This window comes from Bufo bufo, chromosome 3 (assembly GCF_905171765.1).
Source record: "Bufo bufo chromosome 3, aBufBuf1.1, whole genome shotgun sequence".
In the NCBI taxonomy this organism is placed as follows: domain Eukaryota; kingdom Metazoa; phylum Chordata; class Amphibia; order Anura; family Bufonidae; genus Bufo; species Bufo bufo.
In genome coordinates, this window is record NC_053391.1 from 551,055,437 (window position 1) to 551,082,274 (window position 26,838).

Here is a 26,838-nt window from a genome sequence, read left to right on the forward strand (position 1 = left end):
CTCTTTCACCGGTTGACTGTCGTTCTGCCAACAACAAAAATCATTGTTCTTATGCAGCAGATCACGCTGTCTAAACAACGATCTGCACAGGAAGAATGAATTTCTATGGGGACAAGCAGTATCGTGAACCGCTGATAACTAGAGTTGGCGAACCTGCCTTTTGTCAGGTTCGAGTTCGGGGTTTAAGTGAATTACATAATGAATTCTGTTCTCACAAGTGCATGGCCAGCCCCGAGGGTTCCATTCTGCTTGCCATACACTTGTAGTATGACGGCATTGAATTACGTGATGGGTTCCGAGAGAATGGAATCCATTACGTAATTCACTTAAACCCCGCTCAACTCTGATAACATGAGAACTAGACATCACTGATAAACATATTACAAAGTTTCTTGTGGTCCCTTAATCTATTGATTTATGCAAAACTGTGAAAAGTTAGTGAAAACTTCAGAAACATGCACACAGTATGTAAGGGGGAGGGGGGCCCTAACCACAGGGGAAGATAGGGACTCAAGACGGGAGTATAGCTGGCGGCACTACAGCAGCAATTGCTGTAGTAGTGCAATTAGGGGGCATGGCCTTCCATCCACCCCCCCCCCCCCCCAGCAGTTGCGTGGTCTGCCCCCTGTTGGACGTACAGCACTGCATGTGTAAAAGCGGTGCAACAGGATTGTGTAATTTTACATTGCAGTCAATGGGAAAATGTTGACAGCATTTTGAATGTGTATTACCCGTTTTGCACGGCAGATTTTGCCCATGTGAACGTAGACTTACTTTGGAGCCCAGCTGATACCTTCCTTTTGCCACAAATACTGTCTACCTTACAACTTTAATCATCTCTACTCACAGATATATGAGAGCTTACAAAATCAAAGATCCTGTCTGTACTCTCTCTCATTCACAATTTATAGCATATCCAGATCGGAAACACACCATTGACACATTCATCTCCTCATGCAAAGATGAGACTTATCAGCCAATGTGAAAAAGAGATTCTACAGATTTATTCTATATATCATTGGTCAGCAACCTTTGGCACTCCAGCTGCTGTGAAGCTACAATTCCCAGCATGAAAACATGCTTGGCTGTTCTTCTATCTGCCATAGAAATGGCTGAAGCATTCTGGGAGTTGTAGTTTCTGAACAGCTGGAGTGTCGGCGGTTGCTGATCCCTGCTATATATCATAGCTAGTCACACCCTGTCGAGATGCTGAAAAACTGGTAATCAAACACCCCCCCTTCCCCCAAATAATTGCTCATTTAAAAGGGAATGTGTCATCAGAAAATGACCTGATGTTTAAATCACGTTGTTAAACTTTTTATTAGAATTTTAGGAGAGTTTATATATTTTTTTCAATGTTCCTATATTTCTTAAAATAATGTATATAAAGAAACAATAATCCCTGTGTGCCAAGGGCCCCGAGTTCTAGTGTTACTTCACTACTGGATGTGTCTCCTTTCCCTCTTCTCTGCCAGAATTTAGGAAACACCATCTAATACATACAGGAGCTTGCCTGGGGTAATGGCAAAGGCTCTATAGAACACTTGTGTTTGGTGGCTACTAGAGGACTGTCGGACATAATACTATTTATTCTGGAAAACTTGAATTAGGCTACTTTCACACTGCCATTTCTGGTTCCGTTTGCGAGATCCGTTTCAGGGCTCTCACAAGCGTCCCAAAACGGATCAGTTCAGCCCCAATGCATTCTGAATGGATAAGGATCCGTTCAGAATGCATCAGTTTGCCTCCGTTCAGCCTCCATTCTGCTCTGGAGGCGAACATCAAAACCAAAGCGTTTTTGTTTCAGTCTGATGAAACTGAGCCAAACGGATCCGTCCTGACTTACAATGTAAGTCAATGGGGACGGATCCGTTTTTACTGACACAATATGGTGCAATTGAAAACGGATCCGCCTCCCATTGACTTTCAATGCAAGTCAAAATGGATCCGTTTGCATTATCATGGTAATGCAAACGGATCCGTTCTGAGCGGATACAAGTGTTTGCATTATAGGTGCGGATCCATCTGTGCATATACCAAACGGATCCGCACCTAAACGCAGATGTGAAAGTAGCCTTATGCCTACAGAAGCCCCAGATATACAAGTATATAATTATTTTTATGTGACTCTCCTAATACTATTGTTGTGCTCCTCGTGGATGCAGATACTGAGAAATAAATGCAAAAGTATAATGGCAATTTGGCTCCCTCTTATGGTGAACTAAGATACTACTTCTAGCCTCTATCCAATGACCAGATAAACCTACAAACCCTAAAGATATAAAATCATAAAATGCTCAGAAAAAAAAAAAAAGTAGTAAATTGTATGGAGGATCTTAGAAATTAAGCATTTAACAAAGTATTGTATATATTTTTTAATAAGAATATCATTTAGTATCACAATTAATTACAAACATGACTTTCAATACCTGAAGCTTATGTAAACAGCTGTATGAACATTCCTGTTGAAGGTTTATGTTTATTACAGTAAAATTCAAGTCTTAAAAAATAAAAAATACAAATCTTGTCATTATAATAAAAACAAAACTTTAAGGCCTCATGCACACGACCGTTGTTTTAGTCCGACTCCAATCCGCATTTATTGTGGGTTGGATGCGGTCCCATTCACTTCTATTGGGCCGCAAAAGCTATGCTGTCCACATCTAAATGTCCGTTTCACGGCCCGCAATAAAATAGAACATGTCCTATTCTTGTCCGTATTATGGACAAGGATAGGAGAGTTCTATTATAGGCTGGACGTTTCGTTCTGCAAAATGTGGAGCGCACACAGCCGGTATCCGTGTTTTGCAGATCCACAGTTTGTGGACCACAAAACAGTCTACAGTTTTGTGCATGAGCCCTAACACTAAGGGATCATGCACACGGCCGTGCCCATATTGCAGACTGCAAACAGTGGGTCCGCAATATACGGGCGCCAGCCATGTGCACTCTGCATCACAGATGCGGACCCATTCACTTGAATGGGTCCACAATCCAGGAAGGTCTTAGAGGCACAGATCCCCATGGAAGCACTACGGAGTGCTACCATGGGGTTTCTCTCCATGCCTCCGCACAGCAAAGAAGTAGTGCATGCACTATTTTGCGGTGCGGACAGATCACTGACCCATTCAAGTTGAATGGGTCCGGACCAGTCTGCGGAATCCGCACGGATGTTGCCCTATTATTGGGGAGCACAAATTGCGGTGTCCCAAAGCACGGAACGGCCGTGTGCATGAGCCCTTAAGAAAAAGGTTAAAATCAGTTGATTGCACATCACTCCATATTTCTAATGTCAGTATTTAAAGGGATTTTCTGGGACCAGCATATTGATGGCCTATCGTTAGGATCATTGACCATTAGGATCAACAACAATCTTGGCACCAACCCTCCCCCAAAAGGGCAGTGGTGCTCATGTGAGTGCTGCAGTCACCTCACTTCGTCTTCCTGCACGGCCATAATTGGTGGCAGCAGTACCTTGCACCACTGCTGCTTCATGTATGGTAAGCAGGTAGACAGGCTGAGGATAACACTGATGAGTCTGCAGCACTCTCACGAGCACCATTGCCCCTTCAAACAGATGAATGGCGGGGGGTGTAAAATTTGGATCCTCATGATCTGATATTGATGAACCATCAATATACTGATCCCAGAAAAGCCCTTTAGGCCGCTTTCACAGCCAGTGTTTGGTCAATGATTTCCAAAACCAGGATTGGAAGCTACTCAGAGATAAGGTATAATGGAAAGATTTGCACCTGTTCTGTGTAGATCTGCACCTGCTTTTGGCTCACAATAACTGCTGAAAATCACTGATCAAACACTGTGCAAAACCCTTTCAGCACTGATCCTCTTTGCAAGTACAGCAGTGTTTGCTTGCAGCGAGGGTCCAGCCTATTGACGACAGCCTCTGCGCCCTGCAGCCTGTTGTGACGTCAGGTCATATTAAGGCACAAAATCTACTGACATCCTTAACAGAAGTTCAATAAACCTAAAAAAACAAAGTGTTTAATAAAATGCTACTTCTAATGTTTACATTCAATAAAAGAGTACAAGACAAACCAAGCTCGCACTGTCATAAATAGATTGTTTTACACTGCAAAACTAAAATATACACAATATACAAGTTGCTCATTATTGCACTCAGGTTGTTGAGCTCGAGTCCACTTTGCCACTTGATGATAACGCAAGGTCACTTTTTAGGGCTTCCCTTGCCATGATCCTTAAGCATTTGGGACAGTCATTGGTCTTAAAGCAGTCCTTGTGATAGCACGCTTTACAAGCTAGAAGGGCAGAGGAAACAACATTATATACAACCTGAAGTGTCAAACAAAAAGCAGCATAAACGCATTCTTATAGGGATGTCCCGATACCAGTATCGGTATCGGTACCGGACATTTGCACGATTACTTGTACTCGTGCAAATGTCGCCGATACCTGATGGCCGTGCAGCGGCGGGTCACAGATGACATCTTGCCGCGATTCCGGCTCCCTCACTCACCACCTTCATTTTGCAGACTGCGCATGCGCCGTTCAGCTTCATTGCGCTCGCGCCCGGCCGTCGCTTCTCGTCTTTAGCACGAGCGTAAATCACTGGCTTCAGGAGCTGGAGAACGCAAGCCAGTGATTACGCTCACGCTAAAGACGAGAAGCGACGGCTGGGCGCGAGTGTGATGGAACTGAACAGCGCATGCGCAGTCTGCAAAATGAAGGCGGTGAGTGAGGGAGCTGGGATCGCGCTGTAACAGGCAGCGTACGGCGCATGCGCGAGTGAGCGCGGTCCCGGCATCACTGCAATATGTCCATCACAATGTAGAGAGGAGGGGTAAGGGGCAGGCTTATCGTGCCTTGAAGCAAGGAGGCCGCTGCCCCCTTGACTTCAAGCCTGACTTGGAGAAGGTGCCAAATCTGTCTCCACATTTTAACAAATATGAGGAGACGGAATGAGGAAAAAAAATCATGATTAGCAACACACTGGGGGATACTTTAAGGTATTGTGGTTGGTTTAATATGTGTTTTCCAGGTGACAGGTTCCCTTTAAAGCCACTTCCTCCCAGTATCTGGTGCATCCCCATGGGAAGGATTACAGCTGGCCAGGTGGGTATGGTGCATGAAATGGAGGAGAAATTCAGTTACTTTCTCTACATTTCATGTTCAAACAGTGAATATAAATGGGCATATATATGCCCATTAATTTATTAACCCTTGTACAAAGGAAAAGGAAAACAGTTGTCCATAGCAACCAAATTCGAGCTTTATTTTTTTTCCTTGTTATTAGCAACTGCGCCGCTGTTATAATTGGTATCAGTAATTGGTATTTGTAAGTACTTAAATAAAAGTATTGGTACTCTGTCTTAAAAAAAATTGTATCGGGACATCCCTACATTCTTGTAAAAAGTCAATCGAAGTGTGATGGATCAATTCACATGCTGGTTATTTTATAGGCGGAATACTATTTGGGTCAATGATGTGATTAATGAGTAGAGTATGATTGGATATACTGTAGTATTCTAGTATTGCTATGACAACAGCAGGCAAGCCACAATATGCCATTGGTTGGGGGAACAGTGCCCCACTGTAAATGATAATGACGAGCTCTTTTACGATAAAAGGTCAGAAGTCAGGGGGTAACCTCTAATATTGTAATATAATAATAAGCTACAATAAGGGGTCACATGTATTAACTACTGCGGCTGCAGAACAACTTGCTTAGGAGTAATATGTAGACATCATGTATTGACTGACACAATGCTCTGTGCGCCAAAACCTCAAATGTGGTGTAAGTTATAGTTCGAGTCTGTGCCAGCTAGGGGTTGGCGCAGACTTGAGCTATAACTTACACCAGTTTCTGGCAAGCTTCAGAGGCTATGCGCCCTGTCAAGCACCTCTCTCTCTTAGTGCTACTTTAGAAAAGTGTTGAGAAGCTCTTAAAGTTGTACATTATGGCACGTGTGATAACTTGTCACTTCTTGACACAAGAAAAAACGTAAATAAATATCCCCAATAAAAGGTTTCTGTAACAGCTGGGACAATACACAACCCAGATGTATTCACAAACTCTTGCAAAAGGAAAAACTATATAATTCCACAGTTATTGCAAAACTACAACTCCCAGCATGTGGCCCTTCATTATAGAGCAGTCCGAGTGTTTCACAAACATTTAACACTGCTCCCAAATAAACCGGTAACAGCACATTATACTAAGGCATTGATTCACTACACATACCTTCACATCTTCTGCAGGTTTCAGTCTGGAAAGGAAAGATCACACTGGAATTTTGGCAAAATTCACAAATAAAACCTTTGGCTTTGCACAACTGTAAAAAATAATAATAATAACCACATTTGTTTTATTATTAAAATTAATCTGTTAAAAAATTATATTCAATATTAGATTTTTTTGAACAAGGTAGTCAAGGTTATCTATTGTATCATTTGTTACAAGTACCAACAGGGGGCACAATCTGTCACTGGTATAGAAGGCTCCATGCATCTAAACGGGAAAAGTCAGTACAATAGATTGGCATATGTTGAAAATGAAGAAGATGTACTGGAATACCAATTATTTATTAGATTTATAGCACAGAGAAGTCTGTTCAGTCCCTGCCACCCTAAGCTTACTCTTGGAACGGGTAGCAGTGACTGAAGAGAACCCACACATGCTGCGCTGATACAGCACTCCAGATCACTTGTTTTGCATGATCAGCAATGGCAATTTACAGGATATGCTTTACAGGATATGCTATGATTTGATCAGCGATTTCCATCAGTTAGCCAAAACCAGATGTGGGTCAAAAAACAGAACTGGTGCAAATCCTTCCCTTATACCTTATCTCTGTGTAGCCTCCACTCCTGGTTTTGGCTCACAGTCACTGATGGAAATCACTGAAGTGTGAACTAGGCCCAACTGTGTTTTGTTTTTGCATATGCCCAGCAATGACTGAAGTCAGGCTGTAACCCTTAACCCAAGAGATGCCACTGTCAACAGCGACTGCAGTATCTAAACAGCTTGACAGAAAGAAGGGCCTGTAGGCCTGCCATGACTGTATACCTATGAGGGCTCCTGCACATGACCATATCTGTTTTTGCGGTCCACAAATTGCAGATCCGCAAAACACAGATCCTGGCTGAGTGCTTGCTGCCATGTTTTTTTCTTCTCCTGCAGAAATGTCTTATCCTATTTTTTTTGCGGGTCCGTGGAACGGACGAATGGCCGCATGCATAGACTGTACCACAGGCTTATCTTAAAAGCCAAATGTCACTGTCACAGTGATAGGCTATAATGAGCTAGTATACTGGGTTTACCAACAAATTATAAATGCGATGATGTTTCATAGTAAAAAAACAACAACCTATAATTAAAAGGTTAATACATTTAAAAAATATATAAAAATAAAAAAAAATCCCATAAAGTTTCTCAAAAGTGGTATAAAAAAAACCCACACACAATATTCCCATGTTCCCTGCAAACTGTATAACAATAACATGTTATTTAAACCTCCCGTAAAAAACAAAACAAGAGAATAGTTTTTTCCCTACTCACCCCCCCCTCAAAAAAAATAGAAAAATTAAATGTTAATCAATAATTCCCATGTACCACAAAATTGTACCAATGAAAATGACATCTTATCAGACAAAAACAAGCCATATTTGGCTACATCATTGGAGAAATGAACAGGTTATAGATGTTGGAATGCAGCAATACAAAAAAAAAATATTTTTTTTGTAAAAAACAGAAAACTACACTTTATGTATTTGGTATTACAGTAATTGTAATGACCCATAGAGTAAAAATCACCCGCTAGTTATAATCAATGTGCAAAAAACAACGGCAGAATTGCATTCCCCCCATTACCCATACGTGCACCCAAAATGGTATCACTAAAAAACAATTTGTCAAAAAAAAAAAAAAAAAACACGTCATATGGCTTCACTAACAGAACAAAAAAAAAAAAAAAGCACCCACCCAACACTTTTTTGTATTCGTCCTTGGCTAAAAATACTCCTCAAAAATGCTAAGAGGAGGGGTTTTTTTATGCTGAAAAAATATAGTACAACCTCTGACCCACTATTAATATCCACATACAAGGAAAACCTCATATTGTGTGGCTCGTTTTCATCCTCTTCAGTCCTTGGCTTCTGTTAGCACTGAATGCTGAATCTTGAATATGAGAGAAGCTGAACAATCCACATACCTCACATTCTTCCACATGGGCTACAGCCAGAGCCAGGAGCTCCCGGAGACCTGGTAAAAGGGACTTCTGCTTGACTTTTGACAAATCGCCCAATGTGAAGAGATGCAGCGTCTGTGTGAGGTGAGAGGGGACCTCTTCAAAGGCCTTCACAACACTGTTGTAAAGAAAAGAAATACTTCTTCAGAGTACTGGCAAAGTAGACTTGACTAAATGTATAATTTATGGGCCAAAACTGTCCCAGAGTATCCATGAGACAAGGCAGCTTTTACTGTAATATTCTTTGGCCGCCCTTCCAGCGTTAGGTTTAGTTCCTCAGACATTAGTGTACACAGTTGATTAAAGAGACCCTGTCATCAAAATTGATAGTCATTTTTATTATATTAAACTTGAGCAGCAACCTCAATAATATGAATAAATATAAGTTATTAAAAAAATGAAATAAAATAATAATTACACAAACTCCAGCACATGCCCCATGTTATTACCAGACTCGCCGCCAGGCATGTAACCAGGAAGTTCCCAGCATGCCTAGTGGCGCTACGTCACCGTGTGAAACAGTTTTCTTCATTTGTAGAAAAGTGAAATTTCACGCAATGTAATAACTATATAAAATGAGCTAAAATGTGAGATCTCGCAATTACTAACGCATTATGCAGTCTACCACAAAGACCGCAAAATTCAAATAAAGTGTTGTTGAGAAGATCGCCGGAGCAGCGAGAGCTTCCCCAGCGCCATCCCCACAACTGAAGCAGATCGTGTATAGTCATGAACATAACCCCTCTTTAAAATGAGCGATTTTCTCTCACCGTCCCCCCCCCCCATTCTCTGCAGCTATAGATTTTACCTGCATTGGCAGTAGGGGAAACATAGCATTACATTGGTGACTATTTAAATGAATGACCATCCATGTAATACATGGATGTGCTGACTCCGTTCTGTAGGGGACTTATCCAGTCTGAGAGAACAAGGGTGTGAACAAGTCCATAGACCTTCACGTGGGGGGCAAAGGTTAGAGAAAGGAAATGTCATTGGATTACTAAATTAGATACTCGCATGCACAGAGGATTACATTTGAGACTAGAAATCTTTTTTTATTTATTAGATACTATCTGTTGTTTATGTGATGCAAATATTATGCCATGCTTTCCTGGATATTTTAATATGCGTCTTTTTCCTGAAATAAATGTGGGATTGATGTAATTGTACTGATCCGGAGAATGAGGGGTACTGCATAGGGAACACCGTAAAAACAAAACCCATAAAAATGTAGCAGAATATTGTTTTTTTTTTCTCAATTCCACCACATTATTATTTTTTTTCCAGCTTCCCACTACATCGTACGCAATAACACAGTGTCATTAGAAAGTACATCTTGTCCTGCAAAAAACAAACCCTCATACAGCAATGTGAACTGAAAGATAAAGTTATCGCTCCAGAAAGGCCAGGAGTAATAAAACGAAAATGCAAAAACAGAAAATTACCTGGGGCTGAAGGGCAGGTTTACTCAAATATGCGCTCATCCTTCACCTGACATAACTAGTCATATCCAGACATGGATCTTGGTCATTAGTAGACCAACACTTACATTTCAGGTAACTAAAATGATGTGGCCCATAACAAGTGTTTGTTCAGATTACACATGGGCCTATGGTAACACCAAGTGTAAAGGGGTTCAGCTGTGTTCTCATGAACTCCATTTCTACAAAGAGTCAGCTGAAGATCTGATCATCTGTATTAAGGATCATAATCCCTGACAAGCATAACAGAGAGGAGGCTGAGGCAGCTCTTTAGCTCAGTGTTATAAAGGAACTTGTCCTGCTGTGTAACTAGGACAGGTTTTGTGTGCACAATAGTACGGTGGCCATTTTATTTCCCCTGATGATTGCGCCATAGACAAAATGAGCCATTATACCTAATGAAAGGAAAATATATTTATAATAAAGTAAAGTGTAACTGTCACAATGAGGAGATCGGAGCTGCGCTTTGTGTAATTTTTCCCTGCTGGCAAGCAGGACGCGCTGCGATTGGTCACTCAGATCTGAGTGACCAATCACAGCGATTGGGAAACAGGGACCGCTGTGACTGGTCCCCTGACGGGTGCCTGGACAGCTCTGCTGTCCGTGACACCCGTTAAGATACCGGTGCCACCGCAAGCTTTGTGCACGTCATGATGCTGTAACTAATGCCACATTATGACGGACATAGTATGTTATTCGTCACTAAGGGGTTAATAAAGTGAGGAATACAATTATTCATACAGTGTTCTGCTTTCTATATGAGTCAGACAAAGCATATATTGAAGAGAAACGTTGCTATAGAGCAGGGATCAGCAACTTTCGGCACTCCAGCTGTGGTGAATCTACAACTCCCAGCATGCACACCTCCTTGGCCGTTCTCAGAACTCCCAGAGAAATGAACGTAGCATGCTGGGAGTCGTAGTTTCACCACAGCTAGAGTGCCAGAGGTTATAGAGCAAGGGGAGAGGAGCAGACTGACATAGGGGGACTTTAACAAGCCCTGCACAACAGAATTCTGGCTTAAAGACGTTGCAAAACAGGGCTTTGCAACTCTCTTGAGTTATTTATGTTAAATTTTTGCGACTATTTGGATTTTTACACCTCTCTAGCTATGTTAATGAGTTTTGCTCCAGATTTATCACTGACTTTAAAAAATAAAAATAAAAAAAATTCCCAAAAAACACAGACTTACTCCAATAGGAGGGTGGCATAGAAAAGTGTTGGGTTCAAAGATGTGGAAAATTTAACAAACCTGCAACATTTGATAAATATGGCGCCAAAGCAGACTGATACAAAATTGACTTCAAATATTCCCCTCAAGATAAATCCCCCCCCCCCCCCTAGAGTTTTGAGGAAAAATACTCAGTATAACTTGTAGTGCATTCATTGTAACATCTACTTATTCTGGGTTCAGTGTCTGACAGCCTTCCCTGTATAACTTTGCATACAGATGTAGATGTCAATCAGTAGGTAAGCCCCCCTTCCCCTTGATTCCTAAGGCCAAAGCGAGCAAAGATTTAAAGGGGTTGTCCCAGGAAAAATAAATATTCTACAGTTTTCAAACCAGCACCTGGATCTGAATACTTTTGTAATTGCATGCAATTAAAAATTTTGCATAGCAACTGAGTTATTCAATTAAATCTATCTGTATAGCGCCACCTGTTTTTTTTTTTCTTCTTATTTCTTTGTCCTGCTCACTGAGATGGCCGCACATGATCACTTTAACTGCCTCCTGAGCTGTAATAGGGAGAGATGAGACACACCCCTTGAGCTGCAGCAGAAAATACACTCCCATTGAGCTTTTAGCTTAATATAAATCTAGCAGAGCAGTGAATGTGGAGATCTCTGGATCCATGTGAGGTACAGGGCTGGTTCTAGCTTTGTTAAGCTAGTTTCACAATAGCCTATAATGGGGCAGGGCGGAGTTCCGGCGGCAGCGCATGGCGAGAGGCCGTCGCTGGAACTGCGCCCCCGCCCCCATTATAGTCAAACAACCACTCCCCTGCTGCTAAATAATAAAATACAAGACAGATTGAGAAAATACAAACTCCATGCAGATGTTGTCCTTGGTCGGATTCGAACCTAGGACCCCAGCGCTGCAAGGCACCAGTGCTAACCACTGAGCCACCGTGCTTCCCCTTAATAGCTCACTAAGTGAAATCCAGGTGACAGTGTCCCTTTAAATACTAGTTGTAATTTAAATCTAAGATTTATTAGAAAAGGGAATCAAAACCAAAAAAAGGAACAATCCTTTCACTGCAAGGCATGAAAAATACACCCAAAATTCAGAAATAAACCTAATCCAACCTAATAGCCTACAATGTGTAAACAGTACCACTTTCCATAAGTTCTTCTTACAGGGGTATCCAGGTTTGTATAAATTCACTCACAACACACAACTATTAAATGAACTGTCCAGTTTTAACAACCTCTTTGCGCACTACAGGTTCCCTGACGATGAGCTGATCACGAAGGGAAGGGGCTAAAATTTCCCCTACAGACACCCTGAAGCATAGAGGCTACTGAAATCAGAGTCCTTCTCTGTGACACTCGACAAGCTGTACTGAAGGAGGACAGCCTAAAGTGAACAATTGACTGCATTGAAGTGGTTTTCTGGACCTTTTATATTGATTGCCTACTATCCGGAGGATGGACCATCAATATACGATCAGTGGAGGTCCAACACCAATCAGCTATTCTTCAGTATCTCTGGTGCCTTCTGTGTGTAGTGGATGGAGCAGCTCTCACTGAAGTGACTAGAAGCAGTGCCGCAGTAACCACCTCCATACACTTCACACAATGAGTTTGTAGTTCCAGAGCTACTGCAGAACAGCAGGGGTTCTGAGTGTCGTCCCCTGATCAGATATTGATGGCCTATCCTAAGGGCTATCAATATAAAAGGACCAGAAAACCCCTTTAACTAATTGCCATCTCTTTGCATTCTGAGCTGCAGATTTTTCCTCCTACAGCCTCAGGGACAGGAAGTGTATGTAATGGCTACTTCCTGTCAGCCATGTTAGGTTAGATTAGACCACTTTCTTCACCCATTCATTGGGCAACCACAGTGAGCGGGCTCGTTCATCCTTCTTGCTGTATAGAGACACGTCTGATTCAATCACACAGAGCACGGTCTGTCATTTGTAGCCTAGCCCTTTCTTCAGAAGAACAAGGCAAGCTGGGAGATTTAGGTCACTGGTAACCCTACTGAGGGAGGAAGTAGCTAGCTTCTGCTCCTCTCTTCTCCTCCCAATATTTGCATGTAAAGACTGGAAGATGAGGGGTTTTACAAACAGTTGTAACCATTTTAGGCTACATTCACACGACAATGAAAAAAACAGCCGTTAAAAATAGCAAAGGGGTGAGTTTTTGACAGCCGCTTTTTCCACTGATGCCTTTCTGAGAAATGGATGTTCTAAAACTGATGTGGGTGCTGTCAGTCTGTGAAAACTAACACAATATCCCCGTTATTCAATGGCCGTCAAAAAAAAAAAAAATGGCTGTTGGAATAACCCAACAGACTACTATTGGTCTTAAAACTAACTGTGATGGTGACTAAAAAAAAACGCCCATCACACGTCCGTTTTTCACTGTTGTGTGAGTGTAGTATTACTGCACATACTGAGGAACACTCCCTAAACATCTTTAGTTCAAATCAATAGAAATAACTAAATCGACTTTAGAGAGGACCTGTCACATACCAGTATTCCCCATGAAATAATTCTAAAACACTTTTCTTAGAGCAATGGGGAGATTTCTGAAAGCCCTGAGCTCCAGAATTCTGGTTTACAAAAGTCTCAAAAAAAGGATGTTGAGACTTTATCTGCTTACAGTTTTGAAAGGTGGATGAGAGGATGGAAGTGTGCCTGATATAAGGCAGATTTATGAAGAAAAGTCGAAAAATAAATGTCTGGTAATATAGAAAGTGGACAGAAGTGTTAGATTTCTCTAGGGGAAAACGCCCAGGATTTGTCTGAAAGAACAGGCAAGTACTTACCGAACAGATCCTGCACTGCTCCACCGATTTTCTTGTCCAGTCTCTATTTATCCGGCTGCAGCAGTGATGTAAAGTTGAAAACACAAGAATGCTGCAGCCACTGACCTCAAGGGTGCACCCAACCAGTGATTGGCTGCAGTGGTCATGTGTTGTTGATATCACATCAGCACTGCAGCCAGGTAAATTTAGCCCAGCTGGGAGAACCAGAGTGGGATCTGTCAGACAAGTACTTACCTGTTTAAACTGGACAACCCCTTTAAAAATGCAACAAATGCATCAAAACATCCTGCGGCATTTGATAAATTGGGCCAAATTACCCTAATACCCAAAAAACCCTAATATGTATTTCCCTGTTCCTGTGTTATTCCTTCTGGAAATGTATGAATAAACTAGCAACTGGGCATCTAATAGGGTGCCTCCACACCCTTTACGTACATCAATTGCTGCTAGAGATAGAGTAGATTGCTTGGCTACCTCTGGCAATCCATTAAAGAACGAAAGGATCGGAAGTAGACATTTGCTACATGTCGCTCCACGCATAAAGCTTCGCCTGACCCAAGTACTCATGATCAATGGGGTCCCAGCAGTCAGAAACCCACCCTTCAACACATACACTGAACTTACAAGTACTGGTTTTCCATATGACTCTTCAGATTACAAATCTAAAACTTACCTCTCAGCAAAACGACAAGTTGTCACCAGCTTCCTGATGTGAATAAGCTGTTCCTGCACTTCCTAAAATAAAATATATATAATGTATATATATTACAAAGTCTATAACCATTTACGTTCTGCAGAGGACATAGTTACGTGCCACTGCCAGCCGTCACACTGGTGTACAATCATGTAATATTACTTACAGTAGAGCAAGCGGTGAGCCGTTACTGCACGATGCATTATTCACACTGGTGCGTATGTTACTTTTTATTTTCAGAATAGGATTTTTGCACCATTAGTTAAAGGGAACCCGTCAGCTCCTTTATGCTGCTCTCTGTGATGGCAGCACAGTGTAGCGACACACCTGCTGATTTCAGCGATCCGTCACTTGTGTTTAACAAACAGCAGTTTTGGAAAACTTAACACTGAAACTGTACAGTGTGTGACTAGCGCTGACAGATGGGTCCGATGATATGCACACTGTCCCTGCCCTCCCTGCTGTGCTTAGGAAAAGTCAGTGATCACCCTCTGGGTGGGGGCGGGCGGCCGCAGCAGGTGAAGCATATCATCGGACTCCTCTCTGGCAGTGCTTGCTGCACACAAAGTTTCAATCCTAAATTCTCAGAAACTGCTTCATGTTAAAACACAAATGACAGACTGCTGCAATGAGCTCTCACAGACGGCAGCATAAGGGTTATACGTGTCCTATAAGGTCCCCAATATCAGGTTACTATGGGTTTTCACAACCTGCACAGTTGTGTTATACCACACAGCATCCTCTTCTTTTAGGGGGCATTTGTGACATGTTTCATAAACCACAACCACAGTACCACAAAACGTTTTCCCACAGAGGCAGAACAGTCAAAAACTGTTTTATGTACTAACATTTTTTTTAAGTGTAATTGTTGTTTCAGTTTATTTTTAACCCCTTAGTAACCAGCCTGTTTTGGGCCTTACTGACAGAGTGTTTTTCTTCCTTTTTTTATCGTCACGTTCCAAGAGCTATAACTTTTTTATTTTTCTGTCTTTATAGCTTTACGAGGGCTTGTTTTTTGCGGGACAAGTTGTAGTTTTTAATGGCGCCGTTTTGGGGTACACATAACTTTCTGATTAACTTTTATTAACTCTTTCTGGGAGGGACATGGGAAAAAACAGCAATATGGCCACCGAGTTTTTATGTTATAAATTTTATGGCGTTCATTTTTTGGTATAAATAACATTTATTCTCTGGGTCAGTACAATTACAGCGATACCAAATACATTTTTCTGTTTTACCACTCTTGTTCAATAAAACCCCTTTCTATAAATGGAATGAAATCTTTTTAGCCGCTTCCCAAGACCCATAACTTTTTTATTTTTCTTTCTATGGAGTTGTGCGAGAGCTTGATTTTTGCGGGACAACTTGTAGTTTTCATCGGTATAATTTTGGACTAAATAACGCTTTTTGATCGCTTGTTATTATGGTTTTTCAGTGGCAAAGTATAAATTATCAATTCAGTTTTTTTTTGTTTGTTTTTTACGGCGTTCACCGTAGAGGATAAATTAGTCCCCACAAGGGGACTATAACAGACAACATTCTGATTGATTTTAAAATACAATACACTATCCATAGCCTTTACACATATCGGCACCCTGCGATCACATTTGCGGGGTGCCGATGAGAGACAAATGGAATCCGCTACCTCTGTCAACATTGAGCACCATTGCCCGTGGCATGTAAAGCGTTAAACAGCCCGGATCAGCACTCCTGCTGGTCCGTGCTGTTAGAGCAGGAGCGCGGCTCTCGTGTGAGAGCCGGGGACCCGTGCAGCGCTTAGAGCCGACCACCGCGAAAAAGCTGCGGCCCAGCCTAAAGCCCCTTAGTGACTGTTGTAAAAAGGCATATGGTTGGTCACTGAGGGGTTAATATAGTGTAGGGACAGTGATGTTAAAGGGGTATTCCAGTTGTTACAAGTCCTGTGGATAGGGGATAACTTTTCGATCTGTGTGGGCCCTACCACTGGAAGCCTCATACTAATCTTTAGGGGTGTATTACACCTGCCAATTGATGATCGCTAACGAGTGTTCGTAGTAACGCTTGTTTGTGATCATCCTGCAGTATAATATTGCAGCAGATTGCCGATGAACGAGCAAATGCTCGTTCATCGGGCAATCCAAACCTTTTGAAATGTTTAAAAATGATCGTTTGTAGGCGGCAGATCGTGGTGTCTAATCACGATCTGCTGCTGGCAAACAATGATTCAGTATAGGGAAGAGCGATGGCGTAACGGAGGAGACCGCTGCTATTACATGCAGCAATTGCTAAAACCTGGACTGGACATCATATGGGTAAAAAAAATAACTGAAGGAAAAACTGTTATATTAACCATGGACATTCAGTGGCATCTAAGATAATGCAGAAAACTATTTTTTTATTATCTAATTTTATTATATATATATATATTTCATTTAAAACAGTAATTTGTGAGTGGTTTCTATGGGCAAGTGCATTTCATAATATCTATACAGATATACATTGACCTATCATTCGGGTATATGCTGAATTGCGTTATGGATTCTGTTACAGGGACCATAACGCAATTCCATTACGGAAGGCCTTTAGAGGCATTCCGTCATAAAAAGTCTATGGCCAGCATAATGGATCCGTCCGGTTTCTGTTTTGCAGGAGAGGCATTCCGTTATGTATTCCGTCATGGAATTCTGTTATGGTTCATGGTAACGGAATCCATAACGCAATTCAGCATATACCCGACTTTAAAACTTGAAGTTCGCTGATCCCTACTGGTAACACAGCCTGACTTCGGATGTCCCACGGGGGTCAGCCCACATCAGAGCCCCTAAATTTCCAAATCTGCATTTAATCCACCAGGTGTGAGCATACTGAAGTGAAATATTTGCCTTGACTTGGCTTGTGAGATCTGGGCAATGTGGTTCCCTCCTCTCCTATCTCTATTGACGTTCTTTAAAGTTACAAAGGTAAGTCCTGACAGATTACTATCAGGATGTTGTTTGATGTGTTGAGATAAAGTGTCATATCCTATCTTAATCTTGTATGTGTGCTCTGCTATTCTCTTCTTTAAGAGACCTAAATTGACTGCCTTGGTATATATACATTTGTTGGTTGCTTAGATAAGGTCACCCTGACCAATGTTTGTTTTACCTTTTTATACTGTCTATTATATGGTAATATAATCTTTGCTGTGTTGTTCTCTCTTTGATGTATATATTTTTTTTAATTAGCTCCCTCAAAGAAAGATGTACTATTTAACTCTCCTAAATCCTCTGGATATTGTCTTTCCAGGAATTATCTTGTTAATACTACAGTTTTTTTCTGTTCAAATGTTGTTTGTAAAGTGCAGTTTCTCTTGAGGCCTCTATAGTTCAGTCACTGGTAGACTGAGTAACCATCTGGGTAGGTGAAAACTAGAGTGTACAACTGTCCTGGCTATTGATTTATGATATGTACTAGATATTATATCAACTTAGATTTATGCTGGATTTACATGGGACGATTCTGCAGCCGATTCCCGACAGTCGGCTGCTCGTTCAGTAAGAGACAGCTGCATTTACATTGCGATCCCTCGTCCTCACACAGATTCATAGTTTGAGCAGCAGATCGCTGTTTAGACCACGTGATCTGCTGCCCAGAAACCATCATCGGTGGCGCCTTCATGAACGACAGGATCACCCAATGCTTACACGGGCAAATTGTTGGGAACAGTCGTTCCAGATAATCTGGACGATTATTGGCTCATGTAAATGCAGCTTTACTTACCATTACCGCTGGCCAAATCTAAAAATTTCACAGGTCAGTTACTAATTTGTGCAGTAAATTTTAAATTCAATGTAAGTGTTAACTTCTTCCAAGATTTTCTGAAGATTCTCTTTTAAACTGATCTCAAATAAATAAAATATAATCTTTTTACTTCCTCCACATTACCAGGCAACTTAAGAAGGCACCAGCACTCACAGTTGTGCCACGGCCTTCTCTCAGTTCACCAAGTACATCACCGTACATTGTATAGGATCTTTGCTTGGTATCACAACACAGCCGCATTCACTTCCATGGAGCTGACTTGCGCCTAGGCCATGTGACCGATGAACGTGACATTATATGGCCTGGGCCAGTGATGGCTAACCTTGGCACTCCAGCTGTGGTAAAACTACAACTCCCAAGATGCCCCCCTTGCTTGGCTGCTATCAGAACTCTATAGAAATAAATGGAGCATGCTGGGAGTCGTAGTTTCACCACAGCTGGAGTGCCAAGGTTAGTCATCACTGGCCTAGGTAAATCTGTGAGATGGCCAAGGTGCTACTGCAAGCGTCGGTGCCTTCTCAAACAGCTGATCGGCGGGGGTCCCAGCATAACTGTGCATCCAATAATAACTGAGTGAGCTGCACAACAAGCTAACAGATTACACATTCCCCTACATGTGAAGTACTGCCAATTTCCCCTCATAAAGCTAATCTGTAACTCATGTACAGTAAATAAGATACAAGAACGTTACTGACCTTGACTCGGTTTAGATCCTTCACTTTCTTGTAGAGCGCTGGGTTTTCAGTCTGCACATTGAATGTGTGGCTGTCCCATATTTTATCTAGAACGCTTTTAGAGAAGTTGCTGACATAGTATTTACTGAAGTTCCATTTAGAGAGAATGCGGCCTGGAATAGAGCTCTCCGAGTAATGGTGACAGCAATCGCAGAAATACTTCCCCAGGTAATCACAGTACCGCAGTCTGTTGGTGTACCCTGCACACAGAATAATCCACCCACATAAATTCCATAAACTAGACAGAGGTAACGCACTAATAGTACAATATATAGTAAAAAGTGCTTTCATTAGCCTATGATTGTTGGTCTCAATACTAGACTGTTGCATTTCAGGTCATTGGCACAAGGGGTTAACAAGGCACAGTAAAGCAGCGGAGACAATGCCCCATTATGCAAGAGTCAAAGCATAATAAATTGGGGGATGAAATTCATGTTAATAGCTTACAGACATGAACATAACATAAGACATCTACAGGTAAAACAGTGTGGTCTAAGGTCCCTATTAGACTGCACCATTTGTAATCAAGCCGCCGATGACCAAGCCAATTCATCCCGATGAAAGATGCCCGATTACCAGCAGCACATCTCCCTGTGTAACCCGGGATGTGCTGCCAATAATGAATAGAAGAGAATGAAGGAGGAACGACTGCAGTAGCAATTGTTCCTCGCACATTCAGTCTATGTAGGGCTGAGTATATAGGGATAAGCGAACTGACTTCGGATGCTTCATCCGAAGTCGATTCGCATAAAACTTTGTTTTAATACTGTACGGTAGCTCCGTACAGTATTAGAATGTATTGGCTCCGATGAGCTGAAGTTATTACTTTGAAGTCTCGAGAGTCTTTGTGTAATAACTTCGGGACTTAATTTTTACTGTAAAAAAACATTTATACAGAACTCTGTTTCGGTTCCACGGTACTGCTCTGTACAGTATTAAAACGAATTCGCTCATCCCTAACGGACATGTTATCAGAGGACTGCGACATTTACATTGCAGTGACCGCAGATGTGCACCTGCCCATGAGCTCCACTTTGTTAGGAGGTGCTGGCTAACTTGGTTTTATCCATCCATCTGCGAATTATGAACTGGTCAAAGTAAATGAAATACAAGATTGTAAAGACCCCAATCTCCATTAGACTTTAGTATGGGCAGGAGCAGCCATTAACCAGACAATTCTCATGTACTTACTTAGCTCTACTTTTGTTCCACAGCCAACACATAGAAAGTTTTGTGATGCTACGACTTCATCCCTCCTGAAAAAACAAAATAAAAAAGGCCATGTCTGACTTATCAATGAAACATATGACCACCTTCAACAGTACCTAATGCCAAACTATCCTCGAGTCCAATGGACAGCTGCTTCATATTAACTGCAGCACGATAAAGCCCATAAACAGCTACAACTGTAAATTGGGAAGATACCACAGTGCTCCCATAACGCAATACAGAAAACTTTGCTTAGATAAAATGAAAAAATGTATTATAATATATACACACATATATACATTTTATGTCAGTGTGGCACTAAAAACATGCTGGGCAGCGATAATTAATTAAGAGGACCTGACGTGTCTTGCATTCCCCACGTAATAACAATTTTACAGCATACCTATGCTGTGCTATTCCTCTATTATTCCTACCAGACGATATGAATTAATTGTCAGCAGTCTGCAATAGAAGTGTTACCAGTTGGGATGGGTCACTGCACAGTTTGGCACTGGCAGCATTAATTGGATAGTGTCATACTATGTAGGAGAAGAACGGCAGGATAGAGGATGCAAGTACAGTAGATACTAAAAGGGCGGTGAAACAGTGAGGCACAGCAAGCTATGCTGCTTCCCTAACTCAAACGGCATCGTTTGTTGTGCTATCCTTTCTTTAATAGGAGCTACTGTGATCACGTACGGCTACATGGACAATATCCACATTATTACACAAACTGACAATTTCTAACACATCTTCGTACTGTGCATTCTCCATTCACAGTGACTAGTTCAGTCATCTGCGGCACCCACTCCTCTATATAATCTTATCTCATTCAGCATTCACTTTTCTTAGAAAACATGCCCAGAGTCAAGCCAAAAGTCAACACCTCACATGACTAGAGACAAAAATGTGCCAATGTTGCAGGATGTCTACATGTAGCTTATGACTTGTGGATCCCCATGTCAAAACAATGCCATAAAGCTTCCCCTATCAGAAATTCAATAAGGACAAAGGGCATGGCAGAAAAAAATGTAATCCCGCAAAGTTCAGAATTACCAATACAATATAGTAGACAAAAAAATACGTCAACCATTTTATGGTTTCAATTCAAAACCATTTCCTCACTTCTTGTAAGCTCATGAAGCTGGTACAACAGCATGAGGAGACCCTATGGTTCCATACTACAAACTGTAGACACTGTGTGTACCACAGCATGAAGCCTTTGTGGGGTACTGGATTATTCCCTAGAAGCAAAAGTACTTATTAAAAGGGGTTGACCTATCTCATCTATTGGGGCATAATGCTAGGATATGCCCCCAATGTCCGATAGGTGCGGAGAACGTAAATTGAAGGATAGCGGACCGGGCATGCGCAGCTGCCATACATTCATTTCCATGGGACTCCCGAAAATAGCTGAGCAGCACAATCAACTATTTTCTGAAGTCCCTAAGAAACGAATGGGATACTAACTGCACAAGCAAGGCGACAGCTCCATTCACTTCTATGGGGCAGACAGAAATAGCCTAGCCAGCGCTCATAGAAATTAATGGAGGGCGGCCGCACTGCTCTCCTTCACTTTGCAGGCTCCATTATAGAGATAGGTGCAGGTCCTACCTTTGGAATCCGCACCTATCAGACATTTGGGGCATATCCTAGGGACATGCCCCAATTTATGAGATGGGCCAACAGCTTTAAATCTGAAATGCAACAAGATTGTGTGTGTAGCCTAAATGTTAAAAGAAGTTCTCCAGGCCTGTACCGAAAAATCTTTGATCAGCTAGCCTGTGGGGAGAAAAGTCTTTAAGTAGTACTTAAACCCCCCCCCCCCCCTCCCCAATTCCATGATCCCAACTTGGAAAACAAAACCAACCGACTGACTGTAAGCTCTTCAACGGACATCATGACCAGAAGAGCCCCAGCCAGTTGGGCAGTAAAAGTGTTTTCTCTCCACAGGTTAGTTAAAAGAGAACCCCTTTGAAGAGAATGTCCAGCTTTTGGGATCTGTTAACAGTCTTTGCAGCATGATACTGCCGGGGCATTGCCCATTGGGGATCAGTCATCGCTGAGGCCAATCATTGGCTGCAGCGGAGCACAAGTCCTTGTCCTTCTGGAGGTTTACAAGCTGGGGGCCAGAAGATGCTGAAGGGAGCTGGAATGGAGCAGCGGGTAGTGTTTTTCTTTCAACATGTGCAATAAACTGACAGTCCCAAAAGCTAGACAGCAGCTGGGACCTTACACAAAAAAGGTCTGTAGAGAGAAAAGAACCCGATATACCTCCTGCCACCCATGAAAATGAATCAGAAGAGCAACGGTTATGAAAAACAAGCCTTCACTCACTTATCTTGTGGAAACAATATGACTGAACAGAGGAAAATTTTACCTGCCCAGTCTAGGTTTCCCTCAATACCAACCGTTGCTCTAAACTGACAGACTGGCAGCAGCACCCACTGATACACTTATGTGCGGTCTATGGACAGCTTTACAATCAGAAACCTGATAAGAATTAAAAACAATGTATTGAACAGGAATGTGGGTTAAAATGAAGTCCATTTATCCTTAAGATATACAATATCTATATTATCAATGTAAGGGAGAATTAAGGGATTATCCAAGACTACAGTCAGGTCCATAAATATTGGGACATCGACACAATTCTAACATTTTTGGCTCTATACACCACCACAATGGATTTGAAATGAAACAAACAAGATGTGCTTTAACTGCAGACTGTCAGCTTTAATTTGAGGGTATTTACATCCAAATCAGGTGAACGGTTACAACAGTTTGCATATGTGCCTCCCACTTGTTAAGGGACCAAAAGTAATGGGACAATTGGCTTCTCAGCTGTTCCATGGCCAGGTGTGTGTTATTCCCTCATTATCCCAATTACAATGAGTAGATAAAAGGCCCAGAGCTCATTTCAAGTGTGCTATTTGCATTTGGAATCTGTTGCTGTCAACTCTCAAGATGAGATCCAAAGAGCTGTCACTATCAGTGAAGCAAGCCATCATTAGGCTGAAAAAAAACACAAAACAAAGCCATCAGAGAGATAGCAAAAACATTAGGCATGGAAGACCCGGAAGACCACGGAAAACATGGAAGACCCGGAAGACCACGGAAAACAACTGTGGTGGATGACCAAAGAATTATTTCTCTGGTGAAGAAAAACACCCTTAATAACAGTTGGCCAGATCAAGAACACTCTCCAGGAGGTAGGTGTATGTGTGTCAAAGTCAACAATTAAGAGAAGACATCACCAGGGTTCACCACAAGATGTAAACCATTTGTGAGCCTCAAAAACAGGAAGGCCAGATTAGAGTTTGCCAAACGACATCTAAAAAAGCCTTCACAGTTCTGGACCAACATCCTATGGACAGATGAGACCAAGATCAACTTGGACCAGAGTGATGGGAAGAGAAGAGTATGGAGAAGGAAAGGAACTGCTCATGATCCTAAGCATACCACCTCATCAGTGAAGCATGATGGTGGTAGTGTCATGGCGTGGGCATGTATGGCTGCCAATGGAACTGGTTATCTTGTATTTATTGATGATGTGACTGCTGACAAAAGCAGCAGGATGAATTCTGAAGTGTTTCGGGCAATATTATCTGCTCATATTCAGCCAAATGCTTCAGAACTCATTGGACGGCGCTTCACAGTGCAGATGGACAATGACCCAAAGCATACTGCAAAAGCAACCAAAGAGTTTTTTAAGGGAAAGAAGTGGAATGTTATGCAATGGCCAAGTCAATCACCTGACCTGAATCCGATTGAGCATGCATTTCACTTGCTGAAGACAAAACTGAAGGGAAAATGCCCCAAGAACAAGCAGGAACTGAAGACAGTTGCAGTACAGACCTGGCAGAGCATCACCAGGGATGAAACCCAGCGTCTGGTGATGTCTATGCGTTCCAGACTTCAGGCTGTAATTGACTGTAAAGGATTTGCAACCAAGTATTAAAAAGTGAAAGTTTGATTTATGATTATTATTCTGTCCCATTACTTTTGGTCCCTTAACAAGTGGGAGGCACATATGCAAACTGTTGTAATTCCTACACCGTTCACCTGATTTGGATGTAAATACCCTCAAATTAAAGCTGACAGTCTACAGTTAAAGCACATCTTGTTCGTTTCATTTCAAATGCATTGTGGTGGTGTATAGAGCCAAAAATGTTAGAATTGTGTCGATGTCCCAGACCTCACAGAGTGGCCGACTGGCAGTGGTGATCATACTTTCCCTGCCCCTGGGTTTGGTCTCCATTGTTTCACGGCTGACTCTTCTTCTCCCTGCTGCGCTGAAATCAACATCCTGTTGACTGGTGGGCACAATAGTTGGCTGCAGCAGGGACCTGCTCCCCTTGCATCCCCGCTGTGCCCAGTGATTGCCTGCAGCATTCACATGCCCCCCCCCCCCCCCTCCTACAACAACAAGATGTCGATTTCAGTGCAGCAGGGATAAGAAAGCCGGCCGTGAAGCAATGGAACCCAAACCCAGAGGCGAGGACAAGGTAATTATCACCAGCGTGGGTCTGCCACTCTGGTAGGTCTGTTGTAGTCTTAGATAATCCCTTTAAATAAGAAGGACTGTGAGTACATACTTTATGTACAGGTGCACAGCGCTAATAATCTGAAACCGTGGAGGAGACCAGTCTTCGGTATCCCTCATTCTGAACCGTTTTATCTCCTCGACCAGACTTGCACTAGATTCAAATTCTTCTGGAATGGCGTTTTTACAGGACAGCTAGAAGCAAGGACAGAAGTAATGAGAAACTGCAGGCACCACAAAAACCACAATGCACCAGAAAGGGTGCTTACCATGTGCAAAGTAAGGCTACTTTCACACTAGCGTTCGGAGCGGATCCGTCTGATGTTTCATCAGACGGATCCGCTCCTATAATGCAGATGTTTGTATCCGTTCAGAACGGATCCGTCTGCATTATAACTTAGAAAATTTTCTAAGTCTGAAAGTAGCCTGAACGGATCCGTTCAGACTTTACATTGAAAGTCAATGGGGAACGGATCCGCTTGAAGATTGAGCCCAATGGTGTAATCTTCAAGCGGATCCGTCCCCATTGACTTCCATTATAAGTCTGGACGGATCCGCTCGCCTCCGCACGGCCAGGCGGACACCCGAACGCTGCAAGCAGCGTTCAGGTGTCCGCTCACTGAGCCCCTGAGAATGCATTAGGGCCAGACGGCTGCGTTCAGGACCGCTCGTGAGCCCCTTCAAACGGAGCGCACGAGCGGACACCCGAACGCAGGTGTGAAAGTAGCCTAACCATGTAGAAAGATAGCAAAGTATCTATGAAAAATGGGGCACACCAAAGAAGGTAACTAAAAAGTTATATGGTTCAAATGGATACCACAAAATACACGACAGACGACCCACATTGAAAAACAATTCAAATCTATTAAGATTTCTATCTATTATGAATAAATAACAGGACACCGAACCCCCGATAAGGCAATGATACAGAGGTCACACCAAATAATCACAAAGTGCAGAAAGTGTCCAGTGAACTACAGTAGGTATTGCTGCAGAAACGCTCGGCCCACTGCACATTTTTGGTGAGACTTTTTCACTTCCTTCCTTTTTGGCATCATGTTATTTTCCCATTTCTTCACACAGATGCATCTTCTGTTGTATTACAGGTTTGGATATATTGGGGGAGATTTATCAAAACTGGTGTAAAGGAAAATAGGCTTAATTGCCCATAGCAACTAATCAGAGCTCCTTTTGAAAATAAAAGTTAGAATCTGATTAGTTGCTATGGGCAACTAAGCCAGTGTACTTTTATATCCCCTCATTGTTGCCGACACTTTCAAATGCATTGGACGTCACATTATGATGATTATTTAGACTTTAGCCCACTGGACATTGTCTATGCACTATATGGTATATCCTCCATATCATAAGGTGGTGTTCTGTAAGTTATTCTTAGACATTTCTTACGGGATTTAGAGATTTGAATTGTCTTTAAACGTGGGTCAATTGTGTTGTGTACTTTGTAGTATCAATAATAACCATATCCTTTTAGTTATCTTCGTGGGTGTGCTCCACGATTCATGTGTACTTTACTTCTAGTAGAAAGATAGCAAAGACAACATTATACACATGAATCCTACAATTCACACTCACTGTAGTATTTCTATATGTTGGAGGTTTTGTATAAAGGGATTTACGATCAATGATATCCATAATATATATTTAGTCCGAATCCCAAGACCTGATCGCAGGCACCGTGTGCCATATCTTTTTGTATAGCTACAAGGTGGGAGCTATATACATAAAAATTCATGTACAGAGCGCACATGTCAAGTGAAGGTATGTGGTGGTACTCCGGATCATCACACAACCACTGACAAAAGCGTTGGGTCACACACATCAGCTGAAGATTAGCAGCAGAGCATGAAATAATCACGGGTTGCATGCTTGACAAAGAGGCTTGTGTTTGGAGGCACGCTGCAGAGAAAATGATGGTGTGGCCCCAGGGACGTAGCCTTGCTTTATGCGGTAGGTAAGGGATGTTAAGAAGTAAAAGGGTCACAGTAATACACATAGGGGTTTTGTGGAACATACTGTCTCGATGGTCAGTTCTGCAGGGAGCTGCACATCTCCATCAAATCGAGCCCATTGCTGTCGAAAAGCTCTGTACAGATTCCGGGCCGTCTGCTCAGCAGAGTTCAAGGCTTTGGAATCCGTCCTGGAAAACACATTTGC

General features: G+C 42.2%; 1 protein-coding gene across 3 annotated transcripts in view; it reads right to left on the reverse strand.

Annotated features, from left to right (window-relative positions):
* Positions 1 to 3,470: 3,470 nt before the first annotated feature.
* RUBCNL (rubicon like autophagy enhancer) overlaps positions 3,471 to 26,838 on the reverse strand; it is a 73,726-nt gene continuing 50,358 nt past the window's right edge. For all 3 annotated transcript variants that reach the window (XM_040425449.1, XM_040425448.1, XM_040425447.1), the window contains exons 9-16: positions 26,698 to 26,821; positions 24,716 to 24,858; positions 20,100 to 20,164; positions 18,870 to 19,108; positions 14,374 to 14,435; positions 8,190 to 8,343; positions 6,221 to 6,311; positions 3,471 to 4,277 (exon numbers count right to left, since the gene is read on the reverse strand). In XM_040425449.1, coding sequence (XP_040281383.1) covers positions 4,138 to 4,277; positions 6,221 to 6,311; positions 8,190 to 8,343; positions 14,374 to 14,435; positions 18,870 to 19,108; positions 20,100 to 20,164; positions 24,716 to 24,858; positions 26,698 to 26,821 — 1,018 coding nt within the window. In that variant the 3' untranslated portion in view covers positions 3,471 to 4,137. The remainder of the gene's footprint in view (positions 4,278 to 6,220; positions 6,312 to 8,189; positions 8,344 to 14,373; positions 14,436 to 18,869; positions 19,109 to 20,099; positions 20,165 to 24,715; positions 24,859 to 26,697; positions 26,822 to 26,838) is intronic.